The sequence below is a fragment of the Phyllosticta capitalensis genome (assembly GCF_038381095.1).
Source record: "Phyllosticta capitalensis strain CBS 128856 chromosome Unknown BKA78scaffold_10, whole genome shotgun sequence".
Taxonomy (NCBI): domain Eukaryota; kingdom Fungi; phylum Ascomycota; class Dothideomycetes; order Botryosphaeriales; family Phyllostictaceae; genus Phyllosticta; species Phyllosticta capitalensis.
Window position 1 is genome coordinate 585,656 of NW_027117448.1, and position 17,565 is coordinate 603,220.

The following is a 17,565-nucleotide window of genomic DNA, read 5'->3' on the forward strand; positions in this document are numbered from 1 at the left end:
TCAAAACAACAATTTTGCCATCTTTCTTCTCTAGACTCGGAACCTCATTTCTTATACAAAAATTCAAAGACATCTTCTTCAATGTCGGGCAAGCATATCTCAACAACTTGGAAATTTTTTTTTGGGGCATTTTGCGTCGTCTTTGAGATTTTTACCCCATCTCACTGCCCGCTACCGGCGATTTCACTACCTCGTCGTTGGTCGCTGGTTTAAGCTGCACTGCAAAATCAAATTCTTGGGTACATGTGTATGTGCATATCAGGGGTGGCTGGCTGGCTGGCTGGGTTGGTAGTTTTTGTATTTACTTGTTTTTCACTTGTTTTTCCTTTGAGAGGTAAACGGTGGAACCAACCAAGGAAGAATTCATCATCTGTCGTCGCTGGATTGATTGATTGATTGATTTGCCCTCGTCGTCTGTTGTATATATATTGTTTCTGCCCGTTTTTCGCTCTTTCTAGCCTTTCGTTTCTTTCTCTCTCAAGCCGGCGGCGGGCGGCGGGCGGCGCTCTTCTTGAGTCTTGACTACTACAACAACTGTATGGTGGTCCTGGCTGGCTGGCTGGCTGCGTATGATGATTTGTCGTCACCTCGACGCTACTTCCCCCCGTGTTCCCCCTTGCGAGAACTCTCCTGACGATCCGACGATCCGACGATCCGATCTGACGACTGAAGGGGGCACTCACTCGCTGTAGTGGGTCCGGAAAAAGGAAATGACAATTGGCAATGGCGACTCTCTCTAGAGCCGTCCGTGGCGTGTGTGAGGCGCTGCGGTGCAGGACGTACTGTACGTGCTCGAATGCCTCCCGACAATGACATTGGATACCTAGAGCTAGCTAGCTAGCTCGCTAGCCGTCCAATGTTTTCAAGGGAGGGAGGTCATAAACGTTTGGCCAAGTCTTTTGGGGGAGCATTGAGCAGGCTCTGAAAATGAGGCGACTTGACTCCTCCTCCCTGCTTGAAGATGACTCTTCTACATATATGTAAATTCTGGGGGACTTTGATTAAAGATTGGCACAAGCAAGGCACACGAACGAGGCTGATGCCTCTTCATCTTCAATCAATACAAGCATCCATCATCTCATCTCCAAAATTATTATTTCAACTTCTACAACACACGAACAACATGTCCCACACACGCACAGCCAGCACCCGTCCACAGACCGGACGGACACCCTAGCATTTGGTCAAAAAAGTCTAGATAGTTGGCGTGATGAAGTAGGGGGGTTTGATGTGCCTCCAGTGACAAACGAGTCTTCCATGGGAGATGGGAGGACGACGTATACTGAGGAGGGTAGGTGTGCATGTGTATGTCACGGCGAGCATGATGGCGAAATAAGGAGAAGAAAAGACGGACAAAGAGGCATCGGGGGAGAGCGACAAGCACAAGGCCCCAAAGCGCCTGCCTGGTGGTAGTGGTATAGTATTTTTTAACAGCTGTCGTTCCTGTTCAACGATACAGACCTACAAGCAAATCAGAGCACAACGCTAATCAAAGAGGTTGAACCAGCTCGAGCCGTGTCCCATGGCCATGGCGTCGTTGCGGCCATCGAGGTCGAGCCCCATAAGCAAATCAGCCGGGCCGGGGAGGCTGACGGCGCCGACGGGTGGACCACCGGCCGCTGTCGTCGCGTTTGTAGCCAGAGGAGCAGAAGAAGAAGCAGATGAAGCGGTGGACATGGCTGCTGTCCCGTTGGTGGTGGACCTGTTCGCAGTCCGGACGGCAGAATTCGGGTCAGCGGAGGTGGTGGAGGAGGTGGTGGTGTTGCTCGCACAAGGACCTCCGCCAGCCCCAGCCGCGGCAGCAGTGGTGAGCGGGGCCGGCAGCCATAGGGGCGGCAGGTTGTGGTTGGTTGAGGCCGTGTTGGCGGCGGCGTGGCGCTGCGAGGTTTTGAGCGTGTCGAGCGGGTTGATGTGGTCGTTTGTGGCGGTCCCACAAGAGCCGCTCATCGTCGAGTCGTACGGCGGCTGCTGTTGCTGCTGCGACGGTTGCAACTGACCGCCTCCGTTGGTAGGATTGGCGTACGAGAAAATCTCTCTGCTCAGGATGACGGGGCTGCATTCGCCCTCGAGGGGGAGATCGGTCGTAAAGTCGTCGTCTTCGGAGAAAGGTTCGTGGAATGGAAAGTTTGAAAGGAGGGCCTTGAGGTCCGAGGCGCGGGGACGGGATGACGACGAAGGAGCAGTCAGGTTGAAGTGCGGTTGCTCGTTTGTCGTCACGACGGCGGCGGCTGGAGCATGATGTTCTTCCCGCTGCTGCAAACTTGACGCCGGTTCTGTCATCGCCTTGTCCTTCTCCGTGTCGTCAACCCCGTCGTTGGCCTCGTCCGAAAGCGGCTTGCCCTTTTCCTTGCCATTAATCTTGTATCCCGCATTCTTGTACCGCTCCGGCCACTTGTTGCGATACCGATCACGCAGGTCGGTTGGATGTCGATGTGCCAGCCCCAAGCCTTCGTCATTTTTGATCAGGTGCCATTTCGGGCCATGCTTGTCGACGCCGCGCAGCAACGCGTCGTCTTCCTCGTCACTGAACTTGCGCGGCTCTCGCCGTGTGTTCTTGGTGAACGGGGCTTCGATGCCAATTGACGCAAGTTCCTGCGAGCCTTTGCGGTGCACTTTGGGCCCCCGCTTCTTGCCCGCAGTGACCTTGGCGAGCGGCCACGAAGCTGAAAGAGGGCCGTCCTGGTTGACAACAGTCAATGCCACCGCGTTGGCATCATTCTTGGCATGCTCCGAAGACTGATTCTCTTTCCCCTGGCCATCTTTCAATGAAGGGTCAGATAGCTTCTTGGACAGGCGCTTCTCTCTCTCCGTCGTCGTCGATGCGGGCGCCTTCAACTTGCGATACTCATCAGGGCAGCAAGTGCGGAACCGGTCTTTGAGATCGACGGCCGTCCTCTCGTTGAACGAGTACTCGTCGCATTCGAGAATCCTCTTCCAGTTCCCAATGCCAAACTTGGCGACGCCCTTTAGCAGATGCGTCGTCTCCTGCTCCGTCCACCTCTTGCGCTTGACCTTGGGAGCAGGCTTGCCAGGCTTCTTTTGCGCACCCGAGTTACCAGGCTCTGGCTGGTCCTTTTCCTTGTCAAGGCTCGCGCCCTGCACAGCCCTTTCAGTATCCGGAATCGCTTCCTTCTGCTTCTCAGCAGCCGGTTGCGCAGGCGGCGGCTCATGGATGACGCGTGCCCCCTCCTTGCTGACCTCCCTATTCCTGTCCGCGCCGACTCTTTCGCTTGTAATGGGCGGGAACAACCCAGCGTCGGGCGGAGGCTGATGTAGTCCCTGCAGCAGCGGCGGTATCCTCGGCCGCCTCTTCTTCATCGCCTCCGGCTTTGGCAGTGTGAACATCTCGCTACCCACATCCATCTTCCTCCTCTTCCTTGGCAGAACTGTAGGCGACGCATACTTGGCCGCGGCCGGGGGCGAGAGGAGCAGATCCGAGACCGAACCGCTAAAGTGCGAGGCCGTCGCGCTGGGGTGCTGCACAGAGTCGGCAGGCGGCGTGATGGTGCTGTTCAGGACCTCGGCGAGAGGAACCGACTTTGGAGGGCGCGCGGCATGCTGGTGAGGCCGACTCGGACGCGGTTCAGACGGCGGCTGGGCCGATGAAGGGGGCTGCGAGTCGGGCGCAGGCTGGCAGGAGAGGGCCCTCGAGAGTTGGCCGTTGAAGACGGCGTGGCCATGGCCGTGGTGTACATCCTTTGCCCCAGGATTGTAAATGTCCCTCAGCGAAATGTTTGCAGAGGGCGCACTGGGCTCTACGGGGGCCGGTCTGGAAGGGCGCGTCGATGGCAGCGCCTGCGAGCCATGTTGCTGCGGTGTTTGGAAGGCCCCTAGAGGGAAGGGCAACTGTTCTGGTGGAAGCCGGTCTATCGAAAAGGTGTCATCGAGGAGGAGTGATGGGATGCGCGGTTCCATTTCATAGTGCGCATCCGACACCGATTCGATTTTTACATGGGTGGGTCGTGTTGAGTGAGGTTGTGTTAGAGTCTGGCCGAAGGACGAGCGAACACCGAGACGAGGTTGGCGGCAAGCTGTCGACGCGGATCAACCACGACCCAAAGTTGGTATTGATGACATCTCAAAAACAATGGATGATTGTTGAATTGACCAACCTGGAGCTGCTCAACGTTTGGTTCCTTTACAACATGCGTTCTCCCTGTCAATTTCGTCATTGTTCTACCGGAGTCCACCAAAGACACATCCAGGGGTCCATCAACCAGGAACACTGCACCGATTAAGACGTTGCCGACGCAGCTTCTCGTCACAGCAACAACACGAGTAAATGGCCCGAAGCTCTCGGTCAATTGATGATTGGTCATTAACGTGCCCATCATGAGCTACTAACATTTTGCTCTATATCTACGCACTAATGGTATCCGCGATCAAAGTAGACGGGGCAGACGCAAGCAAGCAGACTGCCCGCCCAGGTAGCAGAGAATTGCAACGAAAGCATCCTCGCAAAGACGAAGCGTGCGTGTCAACAGTCAAAGAAGCGTTATAACGTTCCGTCTATTCGCCGTGCGCCGGGCACGCACGGCAATCAAATCGCTACACATCTACCTCCCGGCTTGGTATCAAGGGTTTTGTTTACTGGGTCATCGCATCGCCGCCGTACTTCTTGTCGAGGTACTCCTTCTGGCCAACGGGGTCGGCCTTGATGGTCTCCTGGCCGGGGTTCCAGTTGGCGGGGCAGACCTATTGCGTGATTAGGCTATGTGTGACGCATGGTAGTGGTGTTGAGTAGCTTACCTCGCCGTACTTCTCGGTGAACTGGAAGGCGTCGACAAGACGGATGGACTCGTCAACGCTGCGGCCGACGGGGAGGTCGTTGACGGTGATCTACAATCGAAACATCAGCCTCATGCACACTTCTGAGACTTGCGACTGCATTGCTGCCGAGTCGGTAGGACAGGGCCGTTTGTTCCACGTACCTGGCGAACGATGCCCTTGGGGTCGATCAGGAAGAGGCCACGGAGCGCGACACCCTCGTTCTCGAGGAGAACGCCGTAGTCCTTGCTGAGGGAGTGGTTCTTGTCCGAGATGAGGGGGATGTTGATGGAGCCGAGACCACCGTCCTTGCGGCTCACGGTGCTCCAGGCGAGGAGGGAGTACTCGGAGTCGGTCGAGGCAAAGGCAACGGAGACACCACGCTTCTGGAACTCGGCGGCGGCGTCGGAGAAGGCAATGATCTCAGTGGGGCAGACGAAGGTCCAGGCCATGGGGATGAAGGCGAGGATGAGCCATTGGCCCTTGGAGGTGTAGTCGGAGAGGGAGATTTCTGTAGCGGGCGTGGTGGGTTAGCTCGAGCTCGCCGGACCCTGGCGCCAAGTTTGACAGGAGGCAGACTAACCCTCAAAGGCACCGTCGACAACAGCGGTGGCCTTGAAGTCGGGAGCGGGCGCTTGAACGCGAACCTTGCCAGCGAAAGCCATTTTTGAAGATGTGGTTGAAGGTTGAAGGAGGATTGACAAAGAAGTAGCTGGATCGAGGTGCGATTAGCTTCGGGACTGCGGACTTGAGCGAGGTGATGGAAGAGGGAAAGTGGACGTCTCAGCGGGCGGACGCGATCGTTAAATGGGCGTTCGTGTCAAGATGGTTGGGAGAGAAAAAGTGACGCCACGGCGGCAGGCTTACCTAAAGTTGTCCGAGACCGGGTTGATAGTGATAGGGTTGGTTGGTGATATAGTAGTTCTACAGTCTACAGGACCCTGTCTCCCCCTTGGGCTCGCGAGAGATTATATACCTACCTCAAGAGCGCGCCCAAATCCAGAACGCCGGCATTACTTCAGCATCGCGGGCTGACGGCGTAATCGATGAGGGAGAGGGCAATTGTGGGTCGACGACGTTGCTATCGTCGAATATCGGCCCGCGCGCCGACGTCTTCGCTGCTCTCTGCGGCAACTGTAATCCATCTACGAGAGCTCTCTGCTTTGTCTGCACCCGGGCCTGGACCGGTGGCCACAGCAGTCTCACATTGCACGCCGCTCGCGGATCTCCATCATGGTCGCCAAGTAACCATCTAACTACATGTACTGCCCGCATAGAGTACCATCATCGCGGCATCCCACTTCCGCTGTCGTGAAGCTATGGCCACTGACACCATCCCCTGCTGCTAGGCCTGGTACCCTCAAACGCCCGATTCGGCGAATGACATCGGCTGCCACGCTACGCACGCTGCTGAAACATTTCCCGGCAAGCTTCAAGCCATTCAACACCAGCCCGTGTCTTTTTCTTCTTCACATGTTGTGCGCGCTGCAACCACTGGATAAACCCAAAATCCTCCCACGGCTATTTTGCTTTTCCCCAGCTTTCTATGCTTCGTCCCGAAAGCGTAAACCGGAAACCGAAGCTACCGTCCCTCAACTACACAAAAAAGTCAACCAGGAACTCTTGCTCTGAAGCTATCCAACCCCTCTATTGGCTCCGTCCTGTCCTGTACACCATGGCGAGTCTAAAGGCTGCGCTAACAATCAAGGTTACAAAGTAAATCTGTCTACCGGTACGCTGTGGCAGACCCCTCCGCAATCCTCCATGCCCGAAGAGGCAAAGAGTTGAGCTTCAGAGCTGCTGGCTTGATGAAGCTCCAGAAGGTTACCGCTCCCACAATGATGCAGAGCACGTTTACGATGTAGTAACCGTCGTGTTCTACATTGCAGCTTCCGCCCCCTTCGATACATCGATGCTTTTCGGACTCGGCCACGCACGAAAAGGCCTGCGTGATGGCATTGCTCTTGTCCGCTGGAGGCGAGCTCGGCGGCACGCACGTGGCTGACGTGAACAGGTCCACAAACTTCAAGATGAAGAAGCGGGGGAACGTACCACCCAGGTTCGAGACACTGTTCGGAATTCGATATTCATCAGCAAACGCCCGTAAACAAAACGTGGAGATGCAACACTTACGTAGCGAGCAGCGTCATGTAGGTACCACCGATGACCGGATCGGCAATCTTGGCGTGGAAGGCCGAAATCGCAACGAACATTACTGTACTCATAAAAGTCGAGAACACGTGCTCCACGATGACGGTCAGCAGGTACCATGTTGTCACCCCGCCGGCTGGGAAAATCATGACGACGAATTGGGCAAACGCGGCAGCCGCGAGGCGGCCGACAAATGCCCAGCACCACAGCTGCATGGGCGGGTATTCTTGGGACCATTTTCCTGCATAATAGCCAAGGGAAATCTCAAAAGGAAAGTCAATGAGGACCGTGAGCGCCATGTCCTCTTGGCTAAACCCCTTGTCCAGTAGCTTGAGATTGGTGACGGCGTCGTTGGCCTGGAAGCCAATCTTTGCGATCAAGTGGACAATGATAAAGGTTTGGATGTTCTTGAGTTTCAAGATGCCACCCATGACCTTGTAGACTTCCAAAATCCCGTCGTTGTTTTTCGTCTTCTCCTCGCGCTTGAGGACCGCGAGAGCAAAGGTGACGGCTAGGTATGCCCAACCCCAAAAAGTCAAATACCCGCCCAGGGTCATCACACCCTCAGGCTTCGGGGTCGAGCGAAACCATTTGTTGGCAAAATCCGGCGAGTTGAACGCAAGGAACACGGTGTAGGACAAGAATTGACCAGCCGTGAGACCAACTGTCTGCGCCGTGGACGCGTAAGAGAGGTTTTCGTTTGAAAGGAGTGTCAGGGCCCAGCCTAGGGTACATTAGCGTGGTGCAGAATACAACCAAAGTTGCGGCTTACCGTCGACTGCAATGTCCTGGGTGGAGCACATGAAGACAAGGAAGAACCACCACCAAGTAAATGCCCAAATGCCCGCTCCGCCATCTGCACCGGCCTGCTCCATCATGCGCTCAGCTCTGCTACCGAGCCAAAGCATGCCGAAGCCAGACAGGGTTTGGATGGGGAGAATCCAGCTCTTTCTCCGGCCGACCTTGGGGCTCCAAATTGCATCAACGATGGGACTCCAGAGGAGCTTCAGGGAGTACGGGTACGAAGCGAGAGAGAAAACACCGATTTGGCTGTAAGAAAGATGGGACTTGAGGAGGAATGGTACGGATCCCGAAGCCAAGCCTGTCGGGATGCCCTGCAAGAAGTAGAGGAGGACCAGGAGAAGGAAATTCCTCTGGTCCTTTTTGGGGAGCTCGCTGAAGCCCTTGGACGCGCCGTGGTCCTGCGCTACCCCGACTGCCGGATCTTCATCCAGACTGAACGTAGTTGTATTCATGTATGTAGCAACCTGGGACTGCGGCGAGTTGTCGTCCGCGGCGGCATGCTTCCGACGGTGTTCGAGCAAGTTTTCCATTGCGCCGGTCGCATGGCCGTTGCTTCTTGTAGAATCAATCGAGTCGTCTCTTGAGCTCGCAGGTCGGATTGGATTGGGGGATTTGCTCTTTCGACGGGACATCTGAATGTCGCTGGTCGGAGAATCAAGGTCGGGGTCGTCAGAAGCAAGGACAGAGCTAGTTCCCAGGTCGTCGGTTCGGATGCGCGGAAGATGGCGGCGCTGTCCGGATTGGCTTGATGAAGGTACGTCGTTCAGCTCGAGGTCTTGTCGCGAATTGGGTCGCTGTTGGCTTACGGAGTTTTGGTGTTGGTTGGCGACGTGGAGAGGCAGGAGGTTGGCCGTATCGGACAGACTGTGGACTCCGGGGAAATAGAACGGGCGCGAAGAAGAATCACCTGGTGTGGTAGGCATCCATGTAGCAGTAGTTGGAACAATCTGAAGCTGAAGCTGAAGCTGTGGCGGGTTTTGTCTGGTGCTGGAGCTCCCTCACCAAAAGCGGAACGTGTCCACTCTGGGGCGGCGCTGACGGACAATTGTAGTCGAAGAGTGGAGGACAGGGCCGGACAGGGCGGGCAAGAGGCGTGGAGGTCCGGGGGTGAGAGCGGTGAAGATTCAGGTTCTGACGAGGCCCAAATCCAACTCTCAGTCTCTCTTTCTTGAGGTTGAAGAAGCACACAAAGGCTCCAAGGGAGCTTCTCACGGCCTTCACTCCAGTTGGTGGTCCCCTTATTCGGCGCCGTCTCGAGCCAATCCTCCGTCCGCCGCCAAGATGCGCACGGGATTGCGCGTTTCCTTTGACCTCAATTCCGACACGCCCCATCCCGACCGCAAACAACAAGTCCAATCGCTGGCTTCGCTCCTCATCGCCGCCATCGCCTGGATCTCATTCCTGTCCTCCGTCTGCGCCTGGGCCTACAATCTGCACCACTTTCTTCGCACCGATACGCTGGCTCTCGTCTCGGCCTCGCTGTACTAGCACCATGACTTCCGTCATACCCGACTCGCAGCTTGACAACGACATTACCTATTTACGCGAACAAGGTAACTGCTCTTCTTAATCTCGACGCGTGGGTCTCTCGCTCATCGTTTCCAGTTGAGGCTCTGGAACGCCGCCGCTCCGCTCTCACTGCAACCCTCCTCTCTTCCCAACACACCATCGACCGAATCCAGCGCGCGAAGACTAGAGACCAGTCCCCATCGTCACCTACCTCTAAAGCTGTAGATATTTGCAAAAGACAACAAAACCGCAACCTTGAGAGCCTCTATCGCAGATGCGCGGGAGCTACCGCCTTTCGAGTTCAAGACCCAGACCCTTGTGCTGTGGACAAAGGCAAAATTCTCGGTGTTTGCATCGATGTTCATGTCAAAGGCCAACCTATCGACCCCTACTATCTCCTTTTAAACAAGGCTTCTCCTACGAGCGACGCCCTTCGGATCCACAAACACACGATTCCCCCATGCATCCCACTCAAGGCTCTTAGCGCGAAATATCTCCCAGAGCCGTCTCATTCGGCAGATGACCAAGGTCCGCCAAAGCCTGGGCCTGCACAGAGTTTGCATACTCTGGTTCGCGAGTTGCGGAAAGAGCTGGTATCTTATCATCTTCGTTTGAACGCTGTTTCGAAGTTGCGCAAAGATGCTCGCCTGCCCACGGACGGCGACAGCGAAAATGATACTCGACTCAAGGCCGGCGAGCTGGGTATCGTCGACATCAAGACTACAGATGCTGCTGGAAGAGAGATCAACATTCTGTGGAAAGATGGGAGCGCAGCGCGGATCGCGATTTCGAAAGACGGACAAGTCGAAAAAGCGGTGCACAGGACTGAGCTGGGAGAGTCGCGCAAGCGGCAGATGGAGAGATTGATTGTTGGAGGTAATGGCCGTGTTGAGGGGTTAATAGAGCGGCTGCTCGCTCGCACCACCTAATGTTTAGTATGTATCCTTATGATTTCATGAATTAATGAGTTTTAGACAAGATTCCACTTGGATTCTGTAGTTTCGATCGATCTTTCGCAGACGCTCTAAGTGCTTAACGTTGTCGACGACTCGAGCTTGGTGTTGGGCAGCAAAGTAGCTTGTCAGACGGCATTGAGAGCCCGGACGTGCATCCGGCGTTTGTGATTCTCTCTAACCCATCATTGACGCGGGCGCATTTAAAGAACTGGAGATAAAACGGAGAACGGGAGCCTTCCAACCGGTTCGCTGATGTCATCCTTTGAAAACGCGATCTTAAAGTAGGACAAGAACGGAGCTAACTAAAGTCCGACAACAGCTACTTCAGTACTCACTCAATTCAGCGGCAGAGCGAGCCATTGCAGCTACCATAAAAGCGCAAGAAGCTACCCACCTACAATCTTGAACCGACTCGGACCTGCGAACCTCAACTTGCAACTGTCAACTTCCAATCAACCTCCTCATCGCAACACTCATCAAAATGGCTTCGGCGGCAAACCTGTTCGACTTCAAAAACATCTTCTCTCTGGACGGCAAGGTCGCCGTCGTCACTGGAGCCTCCCGAGGACTTGGCCTTGCTGCTGCCTCAGGCATCCTTCAAGCAGGCGCTTCCAAGGTCTACATTTCATCCCGCAGCGCTACTGGACTCAAGGAGGCCAGCGATGCCCTTGCTCAAGTCCCAAACAAGCGTCCCGATGCCGAGATCATTTCCGTTCCAGCAGACTCTTCGACCACTGAGGGCATCCAGCAGCTCGTTGATGAGATTGCCAAGACAACGGATCACGTTGACATTCTGCTGCTCAATGCCGGAGTGATTCACAACGGACCCTTCGACAAGACCCCCGAGAGCCAGTATGACCAGATCATGGACCTGAACCTCAAGGCCGTCTTCTTTTCTGCGCAAAAGTAAGTTTCTCTGTAAGAAATTTAATATCTACGTTTCCTGACCATTTCAGATTCACCCCACTCCTTACCAAGGCAGCCACGCCTGCGGACCCTTCACGTCTCATCGTGACAGCTTCCGTCGGTGGAATTGCAGTCACTCTGACTGGTGACGACGGTACTTTTCCCTATGCTGTGTCAAAGGCTGGAGTCATTCACCTTGTCAAATCCCTCGCTGTCGAGCTGGGTCCACGCAATGTCCTGGCCAACGCCATCTCTCCGGGCTTCTTCTACACCGAATTGGCTGCCGATCTGATCAAGAACCTTGGCGGCGAGGAAAATCTGGGCAAGACAAAGCCCAATGGCAGGTTGGGTAAGAGTGAGGACTTTGCTGCCACGGTCGTCTTTCTCTGCAGCAGAGCTGGAAGCCACTTCACGGGCCAAAACCTCGTGGTTGACGGTGGGAGCACCACTGGATCAGTGAAGCGGTAAGGGCGAAAATCAATGGAGGTCAATGGGGATGGGACGGCAATCCCCCTACTTCACTTTCCTATTTCCGAGCTCAGCGTCCAATGGGAATCGAGCCTTCGCTTTTTTCTTCTTCTTTTCTTCTTCCCTTTCCCCGCCTCGGCGAGGCGAGCACTGCCACGGATTTAGGTATTGCCTTTTCGGGAAAACAATCAACAAGATCTCTTTCTTTTCTCTGTGGCAACAGCTTTTCTAATTGGGGACCGTGCTTCATTGCCACGACGCTGACCGCCACTCAGAAGAGGTGCATTTCTGTAACCTTCTCCAAATTGCAAAGTACGTCAACGATCCACCCGTCGCTATGACGCTTCTCTGGACACGTCTACAGTCCTGGGCGAATGAAGTCGCAGCGAGCACAACCGTTGTCGGACTTTGGGGCCCCACATAATGGCCGATCTCCGGACTTTTGCCCCCAGCCGACCCTATCAAGAACCACAAAAGGTCAGGGAATGAGTGCATCTTGTTGTTTATCAGATCTGTTCAAGATAGTGGGCGTTACAAATACTCGGAAACAACCAAAAGGCGCCTGCAGCTGAGATTCAGCTCTACGCTGGTAGGGACAAAGGCAGGCCATGATGCTCTGGATCATCGGGAGAAGACGGAAGCGAGGTGCGATGTTCGGCCAGACTAGAGATATTGTCTCGTAATGGCAAGAGAAGGATGCGTCGGACTAAACGGCGGAAACACTACTCCACCAAGTTCCAGCTTGCAATTTCGACGGGTTCAAAAGCCAGAGTCGTCTGCCTCTCTCCTCTGTCCTTCTGCCTTTCGCCTGTCTGCTGTTCCTTCTGTTTTACTTAGCGCCTTGTTCCAGCAAAGTCTGATACCCCTTCCTTTCTCGCCACCAAAATGATTGCCCAGAGGAACTTCAACATTGCCGCCTTCAACACCGACCCTACGGTGCCTGCTGTACACAACAAGCGCGGCCTCTACAGCGACATCTTCCAACATGAACTTTCGGCCGCGGCCCAGCGCCTTGCCGCCTCGTCTTCGCACAAGACTCCCACTCCTGACCTCAAGTGGAGCGCCTACAACGTCGTCCTAGGCGAATACCCACCCAACCCCGCGGAGCTCGACGCCATTGTCATCTCGGGATCCGGTAAGTGCCAACCCGGCTCAGAATCATAAAGCTAAACTAAACAGACACGTCTTGAATTAAAGCATCCTCCGTCTACGAGTCTCAACCTTGGATCGACCGCCTGCGCGCCTTTATCCAGGACGTCTACGCCAACCACCCTCACGTTCGCTTCTACGGATCGTGCTTCGGCCACCAGATCCTGTGCCAGGCGCTCCTCGAGCCCTTTGGCGGCTTCGTCGAGAAGTCCCCCGCCGGATGGGAGGTCGGCGTCCAGCCCGTCCGCATCACGACCGAATTCCTCGCCGCATTCCCCGTCGACGTTCACCACCTGCCCTCGGCCAGGAAGGCCGACGAGCTGGTGATGCAGCTGCAGTTTGTCCACGCCGACCACGTCGTGCTGCCCGGCCAGAAGCAGCGCCAGCAGAAGAAGCGCGCCGCGGCTGGAGGCTACGGCGGCGGCGGCGGCGTGGGCGCCGAGATGCTGCCTCCCGACTGGGTGCTCATTGGCAGCAGCGCCCTCTGCCACGTCCAGGGCATGCACCAGCCCGGCCGCGTCTTCACGCTGCAGGGCCACTTTGAGTTCGACCGCTTCGTCAACGCCGAGACGGTCAAGGTCTTTGGCGAGCACTGGGACCCGCAGATGATGGCAGCGGCCCAGGACATGATTCAGCGCGACGACGACGCAAAGTGGGTTGCTGAGATTGTCATGACGTTCCTGCTGGGCGAAGAGGGCCAGGAGCCCGGCATGGGCGCTGTCATGGGCGAGGGCGGCCTGCTCACGCCTCCTGATGAGGTCGACCCGATGGCTGGCCTGCAGTGAGCGGCGAGCGAGCGAGCGAGCAAAGCAACACTGTTTCACTCTGATGTCTGAAAATCTCAGGATCTCCTCCGCCCAACCCGTCCGATCGCGGCCGCAGAAAGCAGCTTGGACTGCCTTCTTCCCATTGGAGTTCTTCGCGCCGAGGCGTTTTCGGAATCTTCTTCAGTAAGCCACCAGCCAGCATCTCCGGCACAAGTCCATGGCTAACAAGCGAGCAGTCTCCTTGTATACCCATTTCATATTACGATCTACGTCTTTTCTTTTCTTTTTCCTTTTGGCTCAAAAAAGTTCTTTAACGACTGTCAAGATACGAATACATGTACGATTTTAGCGCTCTTCACGTCTGTATAGCCGGCTAGTTAGACTTATTGAGATTTTTTACTGAAGGTGTTTGCTGTCGTGGCAGCGGTGGGTGACGGAAGAGAGAAAGGCGTCGAAGTGTGTCACGATCTGGGACTATGCTCAGGGTGAAGTCCTCTCGTCAACTACGTGCACTGCCCTCGCTGTCTCCTGAGATGTGACGAGCCGCCGATCTTGCAAAGTCGATAGACTTGGAAAGTGGCGAGTCTCACCGCCTGCCTGCCTATGATGGGCGGTGGTGGATGTCGCCGCGCCGCTCTTTCCCCACGGGTGCGAAGAGGGTGCCTTGAATCAAGCACCTTGTCTCCGGTTTGTCGCCAGGCGTCACCACATCACGCCTGAACGTCGTCATGCGTGCATCTTTCCGGACAGGCGGATATGTGGAATGATGAAGTGTCATGTCCCTCATGTCCCTCCCCTCCCTTCCCCACCCCGCAGACACCACCACTCTTGGCCGGTCGTGTGCGAAGTCGGCGCGAGGCACCCAGCCAAGCTGCGTCTTCGCTGTTGTGTTGTTCCGGCTGCTCCACGTGCGGCTGGATGATGGATGGGTGATGGGTGGATGATTGGAGAGGTGGAGTGTGTGATTGGCTAGGGAGCAGGGTAGCTTTTGCTGAGCACTGTTGGTGATGGCAGTGTAAGCGTAAGCGCTCGCCTCCATGATTGAGCGCAATCCGAAGTGGTGGAAAGCCGAAAGAGGAAGTGCTATAGGCCGAGCTCAACGTCGGACGTCTGGCCAACGGGTCACTCGTCTACGGCTGGAGTGCCTGTAGCGGCCGCCAGAGGAGGACTTGTAGTCGTTAGATCCAGATGCAACTTCAAACGTCTGGCGAACGAGTGACACGTTGCAGAGCCTGGAGGGTTCAGGGGCAGGTACCAAAACTCAAGAGCTGAGCTCGCTGAAGTGAAATTGTCAATCGACCTGCTCTATCTTCAAACGTACCTACACTCTATTGAGCGCGGCGCTTAAACAGGAAACTTTCCACTCCAGCCCGTGATAGGTCGGTTGCGATCAACTTCGAACGTAGCATCTATTGAGAAAGGCTTCCCAAACGGGCCATCTTTTGGAAAGTCCTGGGAGCTAAGTCCAGCTTCGAACGTCGCATTCTATTGAGAGCGGCGCCGAATCAGGCAACTTTTCCAGGAAGCTAAGTCCAACTTCAGACGTAGCATCTATTGAGGATGCTCGCCGGATTAGGGAATTTTTGGCTTTGGCTCTCGCAGCTGGCTGTCCAGCTTCAAACGTCGCATCTATTGAGTGAAGACTCTCGAACGGGTAATCTTTGCTTGGGGATGATCGAGGAGTTTGAATCGGCTGCAAACATGTCAAACCTGCCAGCTTTTTTCATGATTTGAGGTCTTTAGTCTCGGCTTGTCGCAGGCGGTTGACCTCTCGGGGCACTTTGTCATCCTCGTCGACCATATTGTATTGCTCAAGAGATGCGTCAACCGGCTGAAGAAGAAACACTTAACAGCGACAACAAAAAGCGTCCGCCGAATAAGTCCTTCACCACCGTCCAGACTCAATAGCGAGAGTGAACAAGCTTTAAGCTATCAAAAAGTCTTGTGCTGTGCGTGGAAGGAGAACATTCTTCAATTAGTAATAAGGTTATCTCGAGCATCTGACGATACAATGTGGCGAAAGTCACCAGTTGCGCCCGGAAGTCCTCAATTCCGCTCGAAAGGGACGAAATGTGCATTTTCGGGAGGAACCTCATAGTTCTAGAGATTTCCATTCTCCCGCGAGATCCGCGGACGCTACGAAAATATGGGAAGTCTATTATTGCGTGCGAAAACCCACGGTTGCGCACAAAGTCCGCATTTATACTGAGTGAGTAGTGGTTGTGCGCGCTCTGTTCTAGTGTCACAGCAAGTCCGCGAGTTTGCAGTTTCGCTGTATTTTTGGTTGCGCCCAAGGCGCTAGAAACATGTTAGAATTGCACTCTTCAAACTTCAAAGGCACATCATAGGTTCACTAGTCCCCTTCCTTCAGTATATGAGGTTTTGATTGCAAGACGAGCGATGAAAGGACTTTTTACCCTTTTCCGTTCTCTACCTAATCATATCATCCAAAATCTAGACGGCACTACATGCATCTATAAAACTCATCCTGACACAGCTTACTGCGTCTTCTTGCCCTTGTCACTAGGAGCACTATACAGCCAAAGTGCAACAAAGGCCAACCAACCAGCCACCGTGACCCAAATACCCGCGATCCAGGGCCATGCACCGCTGATCGCCCATGACCTCGCATACTCGTCGTGCGCAAAGTGCCTGACGGTGACCTCTCTCTTCTCGTCGACGGTGGTCAGGAAGGGGCGCTTGTAGTTGACGCGGAAGTTGAAGATGCCGTGTTGGTCGGGGAGCTTGAAGTTGGTGGCGAAGATGGAGGAGTCGGGGTGGGTCGGCGAGGGCGCGAGAAGCTTCAGCGGGAGACGGTGGAAAGGAGACAGCATGGTGAATTCCAGCTGGATGACGTCGGACGCGGGAGGGACGAAGGGGATAAAGTGGTCGTGGTCCCACTCGGAAAGTTCAATCTCGAAAGACTGCGTACTGTGAGTTTACATCCATGCCGATTCTCTTGACACAACTTACCACATCGTTCTTGATCCTGTAAATCTTGGGGTTGTGCTCGGGGACATCAAGACCGGTCTCATTGATGCCGCCCTTAACAGCGCCCTCATTCAGCCAATGCTGGAGACGGCCAACCTTCAAAACGCCGACCTCCTTGAACGTCCAAGCCGTGATTTGCTTGGCGAATTCCCTGTTGGCCGCCTTCTCCTCTTTGCCACCACGCTTGACGCTCGCGTCAAACCATTGGTTTTGCAGCATTTCAACGCTTCCCAAGACGGTGAATCTTGCAGAGTTGCGGGCCTGGAACGCGGTGACGAGAGTCAATTGCGTGCCAACGGCAAATGGATCATCGACGCCCTCGGCCTCTTCCTTGGGGTTGTAGGGGTAGGCGGTATCCGGGGCGCTAAGAATCGGGGCCAACATGGGGTTCTCGTTGCCCAAGACTTGGCCGACTGCGCGGGGAACGGCGACCACGCCATCTCCACCGAAGAAGCTCTTGACGCCCTTCTTGTACTCCTGAGGCCTGTCGAGGACAAGGACGTCGTGCTTGTCGGCGGCCGAAACCTTGTCGTAGTTGAAGTGGTCCAAAACAAGGGAATTCCTGTCGGGCGACAGGTGGATGTCAAACTCGAGGAGCAGCGACTGAATCGCAGTCGGAGTGGCAGACTCGCCGGACAGAGCCATGAGGATGTTTCCTTCGGCATTGATGAATTCGACAATCGTTTGAGGGCTCAGGTTGGGACCAAGGCCCTTAGACTTGGGCGGGAGCAAAATGACATGGTCGAAGGCGCGCTCGCCGTGCTTGAACAGCGCGAGCTTTTCGTCTTTGGGCGAGGAAAAGGTGAGGGAGAAGCCGCGAGCTGTTGCAGTAGGCAGAGTGGTCAGCGATTTTTGAAGCCATGAAAGAATGCGCGGGGAGCATTTACAGGTCAGATCGGCCCAAAAGGTCGAATACTTGTCCTTCTCAGCGGCCTCCTCGAGGACAACGAGCAGGCGGTTGCCAGTGTAGCTCAATGCTTGGGCGAGGCCCAGCAAGCCAAGTAACAGTAGCGAGAATAACCACCTCATTGTGCGGGCAGAGGATGGGCGACGTTGTGAGGTGGAGCTGTAGGGGAAACGTATCCGATGCGGTGCAT

The 17,565-nt window shown here is 55.1% G+C and overlaps 7 protein-coding genes across 7 annotated transcripts; 3 read left to right on the top strand and 4 right to left on the bottom strand.

The window, feature by feature from the left end:
* Window positions 1-1,485: 1,485 nt before the first annotated feature.
* Window positions 1,486-3,915, bottom strand: BKA78DRAFT_355940 (uncharacterized protein; the record flags this gene model as incomplete). Its single annotated transcript, XM_066891995.1, has 1 exon — window positions 1,486-3,915. The coding sequence occupies one exon, from the start codon at window positions 3,913-3,915 to the stop codon at window positions 1,486-1,488; it is 2,430 nt and encodes an 809-aa protein (XP_066740382.1).
* Window positions 3,916-4,275: 360 nt separating this feature from the next.
* Window positions 4,276-5,690, bottom strand: BKA78DRAFT_323236 (thioredoxin-like protein). Its single transcript, XM_066889184.1, has 5 exons — window positions 5,635-5,690; window positions 5,351-5,479; window positions 4,932-5,278; window positions 4,750-4,839; window positions 4,276-4,695 (listed from the first exon to the last, which is right to left on the bottom strand). Exons 2-5 carry the CDS (start codon window positions 5,430-5,432, stop codon window positions 4,588-4,590), a joined length of 627 nt encoding a protein of 208 aa, XP_066740383.1. The 5' UTR covers window positions 5,433-5,479; window positions 5,635-5,690; the 3' UTR covers window positions 4,276-4,587.
* Window positions 5,691-6,493: 803 nt separating this feature from the next.
* BKA78DRAFT_256257 (acetyl-coenzyme A transporter 1-domain-containing protein) lies at window positions 6,494-8,252 on the bottom strand (the record flags this gene model as incomplete). Its single annotated transcript, XM_066885070.1, has 3 exons — window positions 6,494-6,836; window positions 6,901-7,642; window positions 7,691-8,252. 3 exons carry the CDS (start codon window positions 8,250-8,252, stop codon window positions 6,494-6,496), a joined length of 1,647 nt encoding a protein of 548 aa, XP_066740384.1.
* Window positions 8,253-9,214: 962 nt separating this feature from the next.
* Window positions 9,215-10,160, top strand: BKA78DRAFT_298789 (Cenp-O kinetochore centromere component-domain-containing protein; the record flags this gene model as incomplete). Its single annotated transcript, XM_066886968.1, has 2 exons — window positions 9,215-9,275; window positions 9,328-10,160. 2 exons carry the CDS (start codon window positions 9,215-9,217, stop codon window positions 10,158-10,160), a joined length of 894 nt encoding a protein of 297 aa, XP_066740385.1.
* Window positions 10,161-10,668: 508 nt separating this feature from the next.
* On the top strand, window positions 10,669-11,561 carry BKA78DRAFT_355944 (oxidoreductase; the record flags this gene model as incomplete). The annotated part of the gene is made up of 2 exons (XM_066891996.1): window positions 10,669-11,093; window positions 11,144-11,561. 2 exons carry the CDS (start codon window positions 10,669-10,671, stop codon window positions 11,559-11,561), a joined length of 843 nt encoding a protein of 280 aa, XP_066740386.1.
* An 885-nt stretch (window positions 11,562-12,446) lies between these two features.
* Window positions 12,447-13,495, top strand: BKA78DRAFT_298791 (class I glutamine amidotransferase-like protein; the record flags this gene model as incomplete). The annotated part of the gene is made up of 2 exons (XM_066886969.1): window positions 12,447-12,696; window positions 12,759-13,495. 2 exons carry the CDS (start codon window positions 12,447-12,449, stop codon window positions 13,493-13,495), a joined length of 987 nt encoding a protein of 328 aa, XP_066740387.1.
* A 2,304-nt stretch (window positions 13,496-15,799) lies between these two features.
* BKA78DRAFT_323248 (Dolichyl-diphosphooligosaccharide--protein glycosyltransferase subunit WBP1) lies at window positions 15,800-17,552 on the bottom strand. Its single transcript, XM_066889185.1, has 3 exons — window positions 17,356-17,552; window positions 16,451-17,289; window positions 15,800-16,401 (listed from the first exon to the last, which is right to left on the bottom strand). Exons 1-3 carry the CDS (start codon window positions 17,495-17,497, stop codon window positions 15,976-15,978), a joined length of 1,407 nt encoding a protein of 468 aa, XP_066740388.1. The 5' UTR covers window positions 17,498-17,552; the 3' UTR covers window positions 15,800-15,975.
* Window positions 17,553-17,565: the final 13 nt, after the last annotated feature.